This window comes from Puma concolor, chromosome B1 (genome assembly GCF_028749965.1).
Source record: "Puma concolor isolate L17-30 chromosome B1, mPumCon1.1.hap2, whole genome shotgun sequence".
Classification (NCBI taxonomy): domain Eukaryota; kingdom Metazoa; phylum Chordata; class Mammalia; order Carnivora; family Felidae; genus Puma; species Puma concolor.
In genome coordinates this window covers 207,527,428-207,540,552 of record NC_141670.1, presented here as the reverse complement: position 1 = coordinate 207,540,552, position 13,125 = coordinate 207,527,428, and the positions used below count along the sequence as shown (strand labels likewise).

The 13,125-nt window shown below is 60.3% G+C and overlaps 1 protein-coding gene across 4 annotated transcripts in view; it reads right to left on the bottom strand.

The window, feature by feature from the left end:
- GAK (cyclin G associated kinase) overlaps window positions 1-13,125 on the bottom strand; it is a 49,904-nt gene that overhangs the window by 24,453 nt on the left and 12,326 nt on the right. For all 4 annotated transcript variants that reach the window (XM_086705678.1, XM_086705677.1, XM_086705679.1 and 1 more), the window contains 6 exons: window positions 10,832-10,957; window positions 7,525-7,614; window positions 6,030-6,165; window positions 5,596-5,708; window positions 3,653-3,743; window positions 1,580-1,703 (listed from right to left, as the gene is read on the bottom strand). In XM_086705678.1, the coding sequence (XP_086561804.1) occupies window positions 1,580-1,703; window positions 3,653-3,743; window positions 5,596-5,708; window positions 6,030-6,165; window positions 7,525-7,614; window positions 10,832-10,957 (680 nt within the window). The remainder of the gene's footprint in view (window positions 1-1,579; window positions 1,704-3,652; window positions 3,744-5,595; window positions 5,709-6,029; window positions 6,166-7,524; window positions 7,615-10,831; window positions 10,958-13,125) is intronic.

Genomic DNA, 13,125 nt, shown 5'->3' with positions numbered 1-13,125 from the left:
GGAGAGGCTGGCAGCCGAGGCTGTCTGCTCTCTCCCTGCACCTCAGCGGAGAGGCCGTGAAATGCTGGACCCGCCTCACGCCTGAGGCCCAGCAAGAAACAGGGCTTCCGCACAGCTGGTGCACCTTTTTCAGAGAGACTTGAGTAGTTTCTCCCGCGTTCAGGAACCTCCCGCTCATCGTCGTCAGGGGCTATGGCTCCAGAGCCCTCCGGTCCCAGAAGCCAGCCCCAAGACCCCTGCAACGTCACCTGCCGGGATGAGACCTGCCGCCCGCCCTGCCGGTGCTGCGGGCGCACAACATGCAGAGGATGACGGCCCGTGGGGTGAGCCACGTGGAAGGGCCCACGACATGGCGGCACCGTGCGAGGTCGCCCCTCATCGGAGGCGCGAGTGGAGAAGCGCCGGCAGACGGCAGGCGAGCCTACAGGCCACAGGCGGCCCCGCCTGTCCTGTCTGGGCCCCCCAACCAGAACGTGAGCCACAGCAGCCGGACTGCTCCCGACCCCAGGGACAGACCCGGAGAGCTCCTTCGACAAGGCGTGGCCTGGGACACTGATCCACAGCCAGTAGAAATCAAGCCTCTCGTCGTTACATAAAGTCACATCGGAGACTGCGCGCGCGCTGTTATATAACACAGTGCTCACACATGCACCACTCACACAGGTGTGCGCGTGCTCACGCAACGTGTGTGCGACTTTACCTGTGTCGTCCGCGGCTGGTGTGTGCGCACACACAAGAACAGGGAAAGCCGAGGAGCCTCCACGCAATCAGACACACGTGGTAACTACAGAGAACAAGGGTCCTGAGAACCAGCTCCCACGGATCATCCCCTGAAACCATCGGCACACAGAAGCAGAGCCTCACGTGGACGCTGACATCCCTGAGCTGGCCTGCGGGGGGCAGCGTGCTGGAGACCCGGGCCTGTGAGGCTCCCGGGGAGCTCCCGAGGCATAGTGGAGATGCCTCCGGAGGACCTGGCAAACGCAGACCATGTGTGCTGGCCACAAGGGCCTCGGGCCGGTGTCCAGGATGAGAGGGTAGCCCCCAATTGTGCACATGTGCACTCCCCTCAACAACCTGCTCACAAAGCGACTTGATTTACCCACACGCTCAAGCCCAAGCAGCCCGAGTGGGCCTGCGGTCGTGAGGTGTCCTGGGCCCCTCCACTGTCCCCCTTGCTCCACGCCACGGAGAAGAAACCACACAAATGCAAGGGGCACTGTCCCGGTGCAAGGGAGGCGCTGAGGCTGGCGGCTCAGGTTCTCCATGGAAAAGACCTCCCGGGGGCGAGAGTGGCAGGGCCCCGTGGCTTCGGGCACTCCCATGTGCCCCTCCGCGGCAGGGGTGGGAACGGGTGGCCGAGGCACCCCCATCGGGCAGCGCCACCCCCGCTGCCTGGGCCCACGAGGCTGATGGCACAGCCGGTGCCGATGGCATCACACGCTCACCAGCAGCCTCAAGTGCAGGTCCTGCCAGGTTTGGAGGCGGGACAGAGCCCAAAGGTCGGGAAACCCCTACTACAAAGAGACCACGTGCTGTCACTGTCATCTAGACGCCGTGCCCACGTGCCCTCACTCACTTGGCAACGGACTGGATGACCTTGGAGGAGGTGTCCTTGATGTTTGTGAAGAGGCGCTCGGTGCCCCCCCGCAGGATATCCAGGAGCCCGCCATAGGGCTGGTCGTACTCGGCAAGCGCCAGGCCTGGAAGCAAAGACAAGTCGGCTCAAGTCACAGGACGGCCCGGGGCTGGAGGCGGGGCCGCGAGGCGTAGGTGGGAGCCAGCTCCTGGGGAGACGGGAGAACCAGAACGGGCAGGGAGCCCCGCTTCCTGTCAAGCCCGACCATCAGCGCACAGTATCCCGGCACAGGAACGAAACCAGCCAAATGCTGCCTGAGCCTGGGGGGGGAGCCCCGCCCTGCCCGGCACCCACAAAGTGCCGAGCCAGCTGCTCTGTCCCCAGGGCAGAAGCTGGGCCCCGTGAAGAGGAGCTGGTCCCTCTGGGCACACGTGGCCCTCCATTCTCGGTGATGTCCCACCAGCCCATTCCCAGCATGCACTGGATGCCAGCTGGGCCCCTCCAGTGCACTAACTCACGCTGAGGGGACCAGCGAAGGGGAGGCAGCCTGGTGGACACAGACACCACAGACGCTTAGAGGAGGAAAGGGTGGGGAAGGATGAGGGGGGAGAACACGGGGTGGGCCGGACAGGGGGGAGGCCCGGTCACCCCAAGCCAGGCCACAGGCCACATGGTAGACCTTGGGCATGCCTGGGGCACAATTCTATCTTTTGCAGGGACAGGGCTGCTGGCATAGAGCCCAGGCTCCTGACCACAGCTCCAAACGGGGGGCACCTGCAGGACACGGCTGCCTGGATGAGAACAGGGCAGTAGCAAAAGAAGGCAGTCCCTGAAACCCCAGGGCCTCAACGGTGGGGTCATCAAAGGGGGCTCGGGTGGGAGACGTCGGTGTGAAGAGACGAGCATGATCTACGACTGCATCTGTGCCGCGGGGGCCTCTCTGGCAGCCTCTGTGCGTAAAGCAGCAGCACCAGCTGCCAGACGGCCGGCCCGCGGCTGGGACGAGGCTGGACGACATGGCCCACACATGAGATGTTTCTGTTGGTTCGTCACTAGGCAGTAGCTGGCCCAGTCCTGGCCAGGCACCACCGCTCGTGTGGTGTGAGCACATGTGCGGCAGGGTCGTCCCTTGGGGCCTTGAGAACCCCCCCCCCCCCCCTCCCCCGCCGCCCCCTGCCATGGCAGATGAGGCAGCCCCACACACGGGACACTCAGGGAGGCACCCAGGGCCCACTGTGCACAGATATGGAGCGCCCAGGGCATGGGTCCTGCTGGCTGGTGGGGACAGCTAAGGACCCAGGACTCCACGCCCCGAAGAATAAGAGGTGGGGGATGAGCACGGGGGCCTGTGGCAGAGAAGCACGTCCTGGCATGGCCTTCCAGAGCTTTCCAAGGCATGGCCACACAGAGCTCAGGCTGAGGGCTTCTGTGGGGACACAGTTACGCCACTGCTGGGTACCCAACCCATCCTGATACACACTGGCCGAGGGGAGCAGAGGTCGCTCACCACACGTGACCTGAGCTATAGAAGGCCGCCGGCCTCACCTCCACTGCTGCCAGAGCCGACCCTCCGCCACCCCCCGTCTGAGTCCCCACTCGGAGCCCTCCAGCCCCCCAGATCCTACCATGACCGCTCTATTCCCCACACCCTCCTTCTGACGTACTTGTCCTCCTGGCTACTCTCTGCCCTTCAAGGCACGCCCTCCTCTACACGCCAAGAAGTGACTGACAGAGCGGCTGTGGGCCTCCGAGGCGGAGTGAGCCACGCGGGTGGGTGGCAGTGCCCGTGTGGCCACCGCCAGTTGTCACTCCATGCTACAGAGGACCGGTACCGCCCTGATGGTGTCGGGAGAGGACAGCTGATGCTCACGCCTCTTCCCCTGTCCCCTGTGGTCCTGAGTGTGTCAGTTCCATTGAGTCCTGGTGGTTCCAGGGAATCTGAACCTGAGGGTGGTCCTGGGGGCCCTGAACACGTAGCCTGTGTCTTGCTGTCAGGTGCGCTGCACACAGTGGGAGCATGGTAACCCCAGGGGCAAACGGGGGGGGGGGGGGCACAAGGCAGGGGGCACTCACCTCCACTGTAGCCACCGCTGCTGGAGCCCCCGAGGTGGGGAGGCCCTCGAGACGGGACAGCATTCCCATAGCCCCCATTCTGCTCTAGGAGCTGCAATGATTCCAAATGCAAATAATCAATCTCCAGAGGCCGGGGCCAGGGTTCAGGTGGCTCCTCCCCAAACAGAAAACCTTCAGATGCTGGCACAAGGTACCTGTGGGCCCCAGGTACGCTGGCCACCCAGTTAACCTAGCTCTCTCTACCTGACTTACTAAAACATCCAAGAGAACTTCCCGGACTCTGAACAGCCCAGCTGAACCAAAAGGCAGACCACACTGACAAGTGACCTGCCCATGTGCTGTTCTGGAGCCGACGTGCTCGGGCACACACCTAACACAGAGGAGGCAGCCGTGAACCCGCCCAACTCTGCAAGTGCTCCCTGCACGCCCACCGCACGCCAAGCCTCCACGGCGACGCAGGGCAGACGGCAGACCCTCGGGGCCGAGGCATCTTGTGTGGGGAGGTGCACCCGGACTCAGTCGGCTCGCGCCCTCTGGCTGCCACAGGAGCGGGGCAGTGGGCTGTGCACAGTGAGGCTCTTTCGCGAGCTGAGCCCGAGGCCAGTGTGGGGCTGGAGCCTCGAAGAGATTCGTGCAGCCCGGAGGCAAGGTGCTCGGCGCAGGCCTCCTGCCCAGCCCCCTTGGGGCGGCCTCAGCCTTCCTCAGCCTTCCTCAGTCTCAGGGAAGATGCAGTTTCTGCCGGTTACTTGTTTTATAAGTTACTTGGTAGCGTGCTTTAGGGTTTTTGGTGAAGCTTTACAAAATACGACCATCGAGGTGGAGTTTTACCACGTTAAACTCAGGAGATGAGGTACACGTGCTATCGTTTCTACTGAGCGTGACGACATCTTGTCTTTCTTAGTGACCTCGGAGGGAATCGGTACTAACATCCTACGAGTTCCTGAAAACAACGCACGTGCCTGCAAGTGGTAGGCAACTACCACGTCTCCTCTTCGCAAAGTCTCTGTTTGCTCTATCAATTTCTGGAAGAAACAGAACATCCCCTACCGTGACCCGATGCCTCCCACGACTCCCGCAAACTAACGAATGCTGCTCGGTATCTCAGACGCTGTTGTTCGAGGCAGGTGAACGACACCCGCTTTCCTTCTAAAGTCCTTTCACAGCATCCTGTCAAACCACACAGCCGAACACTTCGCATGCCTCCACTCTTGGGTTTCAGACTCGATTCCTACTCCCCCTCTCGAGGGGCTCTGTCTGCTGCGTGCGGCCCTGTGTGGCGGGCTGCCTTCCCGCAGGGAGGACGGCCTCGCTGCACACTCGGCCCCTACATAAGAGGTTTAAGGTTTGCACGCGTGGGGCGCAGGTCTCAGAAGCACTAGCATCAGGACACGCGCAGCAGTGGACCCACCAGGAGCTGCGTCTGTCCACGGGGAGCTCCCCAGGGGTGCGCACGCAAGCAGGCCTGCCCACCGATCAGACACCGCCCCACGCCGCCCGGGGCCCCTGCTCGCCTTTGGGGACGAGCACGTTTTCTGCGGGGCTACGTGGGCACTCTGGGCCGACCTGCTTTAGCGCCAGACTGCTCCCAGGCTCTCTCTGGACCGAACCCACTGCCCGCCCCCCCCGCCGACGTTCCGTGGCCTTCTCCCCCTCACCCCGCTGTGACCTTCCGTGGCCTCCTCCCCACCTGTGCTCCTCTCCACCTCTCGCCCTGGCCCCTGGGATGCAGGGAACCAGCCCAGGAGGTTAAGCACTGAGCACCAGGGCCCCACGCCCGGTTTACTCCCCCGGCTCCTATGATCAGGTGGGACGTTTCCCCTGTCACCCCGGCCTGTGGAGGCTCCATGGCACTCGTGAGCCCCCTCGGGGAGCCGTGTCTCTTGCCCTAGAGCAGGTGCGGTCTCTCACGGAAACGTCCTGAAAACACCCGTCAAGGCCCCTACCTCAGTGATGGGCGACTTGGGGTTCACATTCCTGGCGGCTGCAATCTCCTGGAGCTGGTTGACCAGTTCTGTGATGGACAGCCGCTCCTCAGGGTTGACCTTCAGCGTAGCGCCTAGGGCAGAGGCAGGTGAGCTCAGGTCACGGTCTGGGGTCAGCAGTGCCCACCCTCCCCGAGATCACAGACCCGAGGCCCCTCATTTCACTTACAGCACTGATTTCGCTTACAAGCGAGAGAGGGAAACATGACAAGAGAGCCACAGCGAAAACGGCACAAAGTTACCAGAACCGGCCACTCAAAGCACCGAGAATTCACAAGGGGGCTGAGCGCTAGGAAAAGCCCTGAGCAGAGCGGCCGCCACACAGCCATGAGGGGCAGGGGACAGCCGGGGCCCTGGAGGTGACACAGGTCCCCGCACGCGCACGCGGGACTTACGGATGAGGTCATGGAACACAGAGTACTGGGTGTCACCAGGAGGGATTGAGAACTTCCCGTTGACTATTCTCAGCTTTGCTCCGTCTTCAAACGGGTGCTGCCTGAAGCACAGCAGGTACAAGATGCAGCCCAGGGCCTGCAGGGGACAGGGGGCGTGGTGGGGGTGGGGGCCGGGAGGGGGCATGGGGGAGGGGGCTGGGAAGGTAGGGGAGGGGGGTGGAGGGAGGGGTTGAGAGGGTGGGGGAGGGGCCGAGGAGGTGGGGGCTAAGGTGGGGACGGGGTTGAGGGGGGAGGGGGTTGAGGGGCTGGGGGCTGAGAGGGTGGGGGAGGGGGCGGGGCCCATCCAGCCAAAGGTCAAGGAGCTGGAGCCACACCCTGGTCTGAGTTCCAGGCACACCCAGCCCACTCTCTGCCCTCATCAGGCACAAACTATGGAGATCAGAGGAAGAACAAACAACAACAATCTTATTTTCTCAGCAAGAGATTCTTTCAAAGGGAAAAGTTCCCACATTCAGGCACTTGGGACCCAGCAGGGCAGCTCGAGAGACCACTAGGGCAGAAACGCAGGGAGCAGGCCTGCGGGTCCTGGGGGTCTGCCGCTGCCTGCTAGCCCCGTGGCCTCCGATGCGGGCACACTCGTGGCCCAGACTGAGCAGGGCACTCGGGGCCCAGGGGAGGCCACGCCCTCGGCACCCAACGTCAGTCCCCCCATCAACCGCCGTGTGTGCGTACGAGTGTCCCCCAGCCGACCGTGTGAGGAGCACCTACTGGGGTGGAAAGGAGATGCGCGGTGAGTTTGACACCACAGGCTGCCACCATCCCAAGAAAAGGCTCCAGCGTGCAAATCCTACCGATTCACACGTTTTAGACGGGGTGGAGCCCGTCACACCCACGGCGGGGTCAGCACTGGAGGCGGCCTGGGAGGTCTGGGGCTGTCCCTGCTCGGAGAGGCCAGGGAAGGGGCAGGGTGCTTCTGCACCGGCGGGCGCAGCCCCGGGCCGCTCAGAGCTGCGCTCCCCAAGTTCCGCACCCTGATGCTGGACGAAACGGTCAGTGGACCCCAGGAGGAGTGCTACGCCAGGCAGGAACTGCCACAGGGTTTCAGAAAGGTGAAGGGAGCGGGGTCGCCTAGGCGTCGGGGCCCGGCCCTCACTCTGGCCATGGCCAGACCGGCAAAAAGACCCAAGGCTGGGACTGGTCAGGCCGCACGAAGCCCCGGCTTCTCTGAAGGGGCTCTGAGCAGGGGGAGCTCAGGCCCAAGCCTGCAGGCGGCAGACAGGTCCGGGCATAAGGTGCCACCCCGGGACCCTGCAGCACGCGGACACTCCACCCAACTTACGCTTGGTTCCGCTCCACTAAGGGCAATCACGGTGGTTCTTGTGACAAGGAAAGGAGAAAAAAAAGAAGGGTCCCAGAGGGACGGGGAGCAGAGTGGGCAGGCCAGAACCCCCGCCCAGAGGCACGGCTGCCCGGGCACACAGCCGTGCCGCCTCACCCAAATGTCTTGCTTTTCGCCGATGGGGAAGTTCGAGTACAAGTCCACGATCTCTGGCGTCCTATACATGGGTGTGGTGTTCCTGGTGATCTGAAGGACAGACACAGACGTCTCAAAGGAAAGGCCACTCGTGAGCACCACTCGTCCTGCGTCGATGTTGTGCTACTTCCCCAAATACCCCGCAGGACGTCTGTGAACGACGCTCACTCACACCCCGTTGCGTCCCACACAGACGGCAGGCTGCTCAACTCCCTCCTCACCCCCACTGCTGCCCGTCTCCCAAGTGCCTCTGGTGTTCCTGACGCAGCCACGCACGCCAAGCATTCACTGCGGGCACCCTAGCTCGTGTGGGTGTGAAGAGAAGCAGGTGTCACCCACAGGAAGTCTGTCCAGAGCCGTGAGCTGGGTCGCTCGTGTCTCTGAGAGGAAGTGCTATTCTGAAAGAAGCCTCCTGATGGGATCTTGTGGACAAAGAACCTTCTCCAACGGGAGAGAGAACTAAACCAAATTTAGCTGGTTGGTTCAGGTTTTCACACGCAAGATCCTGAGACCCACGTATACAGGGCAGGACACGGGACTGAGGACAGGCTGGCAGCACAGCCCGGGGGGAGAGCCACAGCCCACGGCGTGCATTGCCGCACACGCCACACGCGAACACCAGCCACGGGGCTACAGATTCCGCTGCCACGACCTCAGCCGGACAAGGAAACACAAACACGTGGCAAGTGTGATGGGCTGTTCTCCACCTGAAGGTGCTACTCCACGGCAACCCTCTGAAGAGGCCACGGGAGGGGTGCAGGTGAGGCCCGGGGTCAGAGCGCGTAAGTCCTCGGGCGGACGCACCTGGCATGCCGCGAGGGAGGTGAAGCCGGGGGCACCACGCAGCCCAGACGTGGGGCGACAGGGACACCCACGCGGGACAAGTCGCCAAGCCGCACACTTAGGGTTCTGCACCGGTGTGCCCGTCCGGCAAGCTCCCGTGGAAAGCCCTATTCTACGCCGGATTTGTTCACAGACCGGCCGCTGCGATCCAGGCTCACACCCTGAGGAGACACGAGAACCCACGTGCGGGCCGCTCGGCATGCTGCCGCCTGAGAGCGTGCAGACGACAGGACACCGGACACGGCCTGACCGTGAGCACGTGGCACTGGCCAAAGAGACCCAGGTGCAGAGAGACCCATGCTCCTGACCCAGCACAGCCCACAAAGCATGAAAAGCAAACAGAAGCCAGGAGAGCGTGTGCAGCGTGAGGGGCGGGAGCTGGGAGACGCGCGTCCGCGGGCCTATCCCTTCAGAAGAGACACGGCACCGCCTGCAGCTCAATTCTCCCAGAAACCAGCAACCGCTCAAAAAGTCAAGTCAAGTCATTAAAAAGTAAGATGCAATCAAACGAGTAACTAAACCCCTTGGAAAGAGAGAGCGCAGATGCGAGGACTCGTCAACACAGCATCTGAGAGCACGCGCCTGGTCTGGGCTGTAGATCGGGGGAGGGGGACACCCGAGGGCCACAGATCCACCCTGACTTCCTTCTGGGACATTCACGCTCTCTGGTGACACCAGAACTCTCGGACGTGCGCTGGAGTGGAGCGCAGGTGCACGTGGTGACGCTACTGGGCCCCTCGCTGGGAGAGGGGGACACACAGATGTGGGGTGGGGGGGCAAGAAGCCCACCGGACACACCAGAGTGGAGGCACTGGCACAGATGCGCGACTTGCCACAGGACATGCGTGGAGGTGTGCCCACACAGGCACGCACGCCCCGAGTGGTCTCCGGTGCCTCCCCTCCCCCTGACCCCGAGCCAGCTGCTCTCCTCCAAGGCGGGCACGCACACGGCAGGGTTGGCAGGGCAGGCACCTGCTCAGCCCAGAACGCCCTCCTGCCCCAGCAAGTGGGCAGGGCTCCCAAGGGATGGGAGCCCGACAAAGAACATAGGGTCAAGTGGGAAGTGAATCTGGGGCATTTGAGGACACACCACGAACCCTGAAAAAGACGGCACCCACGAGTTCTCATAAAGAATAATCACAGGAGGTGTGGGGGGGCTCCTGCCAGGGTAGTGGGGCACACATGCCACCAGGGCACACAGCAGAGGCGGGAGGAGGCACAGGACAGGAAGCCAGAGCAAGCAGCTCGCCCCCCCATGCCCCTGCCCGGGAGACGGAGGCAATCAAGCAACCATCACCCAAAAACAGGTGTGCGTGAGACACAGTGGGTGTTCGCACACCTCCAAGGACCCACTGAGACCAGTGATGGAGACAGGACTCAGAGCCCATGAGGCGGTTACAAAACCACCCACCATACGGGACCGAGGGGCCCCCTCCCACGCTATGCTGTTCCATTCTGCCAGCCGAACAACTGAAGGAGAGCGTTAAACGTATTCTTTTTGCCGGGAATGACTTCCTTAGGAACGCTCTCACGCACAAGCAGGAATGCGCTGGGTTGTAATGGAGCACAGTCAGTTCTAGGAACAGCCAGCAGGTCAGCAGCACCTGTGCTTTGACCCATGACACCCGGTCCAGGGACGGACTCCGTCCAGACAAGAGGTGCCCCGCTGGCCCACATCCCGTCCCCGACTCCTTCACGGCAGGCTTCCTCAGTGTCCCCGGCAGAGCACGGATGCAGCACCTCCCCTCCCCCGTCATTCTGCGTGGCTTCCTGTCTCTTATGTTTGGCTTGTGTGGTTTCTGTGAGCTGCTTATCTAAGTACGAGCCCCTAGGGGAACGGCTGGGGGTGTCCAGCAGAGGGCGCACCAAAGAGCGCCCCAGGCCCCTCCCCCAGGCTGCACAGTCACATGTGCAAGGGCTCTGTCCTGCTCTGTGCTGCCTGCTACCCACACGTGCTCAGGACAAACCTACCAATCTCCTGTGGGGTCTCCTGTGGGACCCGTGAGGGAGAGTTTTCAGTGTTTTTTAATTTTTTTTTTTTAATAACCACATTTGGGACGGTGAGAACGTTCTGTGGATGGACAGTGGGGATGGCTGACCAATGACGAATGTAGTTAATGCCACTGGAACGTGCACTTAAAAATGGTTAAATTAAATAAGATGGTAAATTTTATGTTGCGTGTTTTTTATCACAATACAAAAAAAACCCGCAATTAACAAAGGCCGTAAGAAGGTCTGGGATGAAGTGAGGGACGGAGACATGAGGTAAGCCTCAAATTCGGTGTCTCCCGGCCCACACACGAGCCCGGGAGGCGAACGCCGGGATGTGGGACGGGCAGGCCACGCGGCCGCAGCCAGAGCATCGGCGACTGCGGAGACCCAGGCCGAGCAGACCACAAAGGGCACCACATGCCACACGACTCACCTCTTCTTCCACCAGGGCCCGCCTCTGGGCGCTCCAGCTGTAGTCCGGGTAATGCGAGATGGTCGTAGCACTGCCAAAGTCACACAGCTTGATGGTCCCCTGGTTACTGAGCAACAAGTTCTCCACCTGCAGAATCCCAGAGGGTGGTCAGGGGCTCGGGTGCCGAGACCCAGGCCTGGGGGCGCCTTCCTCCCGCAAAGGGGAAGAAACAGCATTTTAACCTCTCTCTGATCGAAGTCAGCACGTGTACCTTTGAAAACGGGGAACTCAGAAAAATAAAGTCACGACCAACCATAAATCAAAGACAACTCTAATCGATCATGTAAGGTATACAAACACACAAAAAACCTTTATAAAAGTCAGTTAGGGGCGCCTGGGGGGACTCAGTCAGCTGAGTGTGCAACTCTTCATCTTGGCTCAGGTCTTGATCTCACGGTTCGTGGTATCGAGCCCCGACAAGTCAGGCTCTGTGCTGATGGCACGAGGCCTGCTTTGGATTCTCTCTCTCTCTCTCTCTCTCTCTCTCTGCCCCTCCTGGCTTGCACATGCATGCTCTCTCAAAATAAAGAAACTACAAAAAAAAAAAAAAAGAGGTGCCTGGGTGGTTTAGTTGGTTAAGCATCTGACTTCGGCTCAGCATGATCTCATAGTCTGTGAGTTCGAGCCCCACATCAGCTCTCCGCTTGTCGGCACAGAGCCCACTTCAGATCCTCCGTCCCCTACCTCTCTCTGCCTCTCTGCCACTTGCACACATTCTCAAGAAAAAAATTTAAATAAATTTAAAAAATAAGTCAGTTAATTGGGTGCCTGGGTGGCTCAGTCAGTTGAGCCTCCGACTTCAGCTCAGGTCATGATCTCGTGGTTCATGAGTTCGAGCCCTATGTCGGGCTCTGTGCTGACAGCTCAGAGCCTGGAGCCTGTTTCAGATTCTGTGTCTCCCTCTCTGTCTGCCCCTTCTGTTCATGCTGTTTCTCTCAAAAATAAATAAACACTAAAAAACATTTTAAAGATAATAAATCAGTTAAAAAATGAAAAAACTTAACATACCACTTCAAAATTACCAAATACATCAAGAACCTAGGAAAAAATTGAACAAAAGACACACAAAACACTTCCTATTCAGAAAACTCTAATTTTAAAGATTTCTTTTCTTATCTTAGAGAGAGAACCTGTGTGTATACACGAGAGTGGCAGGGGAGGGGGCTGAGGGAGGGGAAGGGCGGGGAGAGAGAGAAGAATCTTAGCAGGCTCCAAGATCAGCCCACAGCCCAGCGCGGGGCTCGATCCCACAACCCTGGGATCACGACCTGGGCAGAAATCGAGAGTCAGACACTTGACTGACTGAGCCACCCAGACACCCCTGGAAAACTATAAAAATTTAGACAAATTCTTAAAATCCAAACAGACAAGGGATCAGACCACACTCCTGACATGAAAGGCACGGGTGTGCGCAGCCACTCTAGAGCAGGCTCCCCAGCCGTGGTCCAGCCCCACCTACCTCCACACAGCCCGCAAACTAAGAAAGGCTCTTACATATTTAAACGGTTGGTGGAAGAATCAAAAAAGACTGACATCTCCTAACACGGGTCCAGAAGCAGCTTTAGGGGCGTGGCCGTGCCTGGCTGTCCGTAGGGCTGCCTGCGCTGTTCAGGAAGGTTGGTATGCAAAGCTGAAATGTTTAAAGTCGGGCCTTTTATAGGAAGTCTGTCAACTCACACTCTGGGGGTGAGGTGGGGAGGGGGTGGGGAACAATCAAGGCAACTCACCAAATTCCAGAAAGTTTTTTGGGAGGAACCTAAGTCAAAAAGTCATGTGGAGACACAAAGAGCCAAAAAGAGCCACATGATCCCTAAGAAGTCAGGCCTTACTGTTAAGCTCTGTTAAAGAAGGCAAAGGAGCACAGGGTCCAGGACCAACCAACAGCCCCACAGGACACCCAGTGAGTGCCACGCCCGTGGCAAGGCGGTGCTGAGGGAATAGGACGGCCATCCAGGCAAGGTGTTGGGAGAGCCAGGGGGCCACCCATGATGCACCAAGGAAGACCCGCCCCTACGGGCAAAGGTGGACGCCAGGTCCCCCGGACAGCATGCCTGGCAAGACACCTCGGCAAGACACGGAAGCTCCACTGAAACCAGAGCATCCCATCGGAGACGCTGTGCAGAGGGTGATGGTGCGAGCCACAGCGTGACCAGCGCGGGCTCTGATGAGCCAAAGTGAAAGGGACCCTTCCACAGGCGCCCCCACGGAGAACGTCCAAAGTACAACACGCTTGAAAAGATGCTCAACTTTGTTAG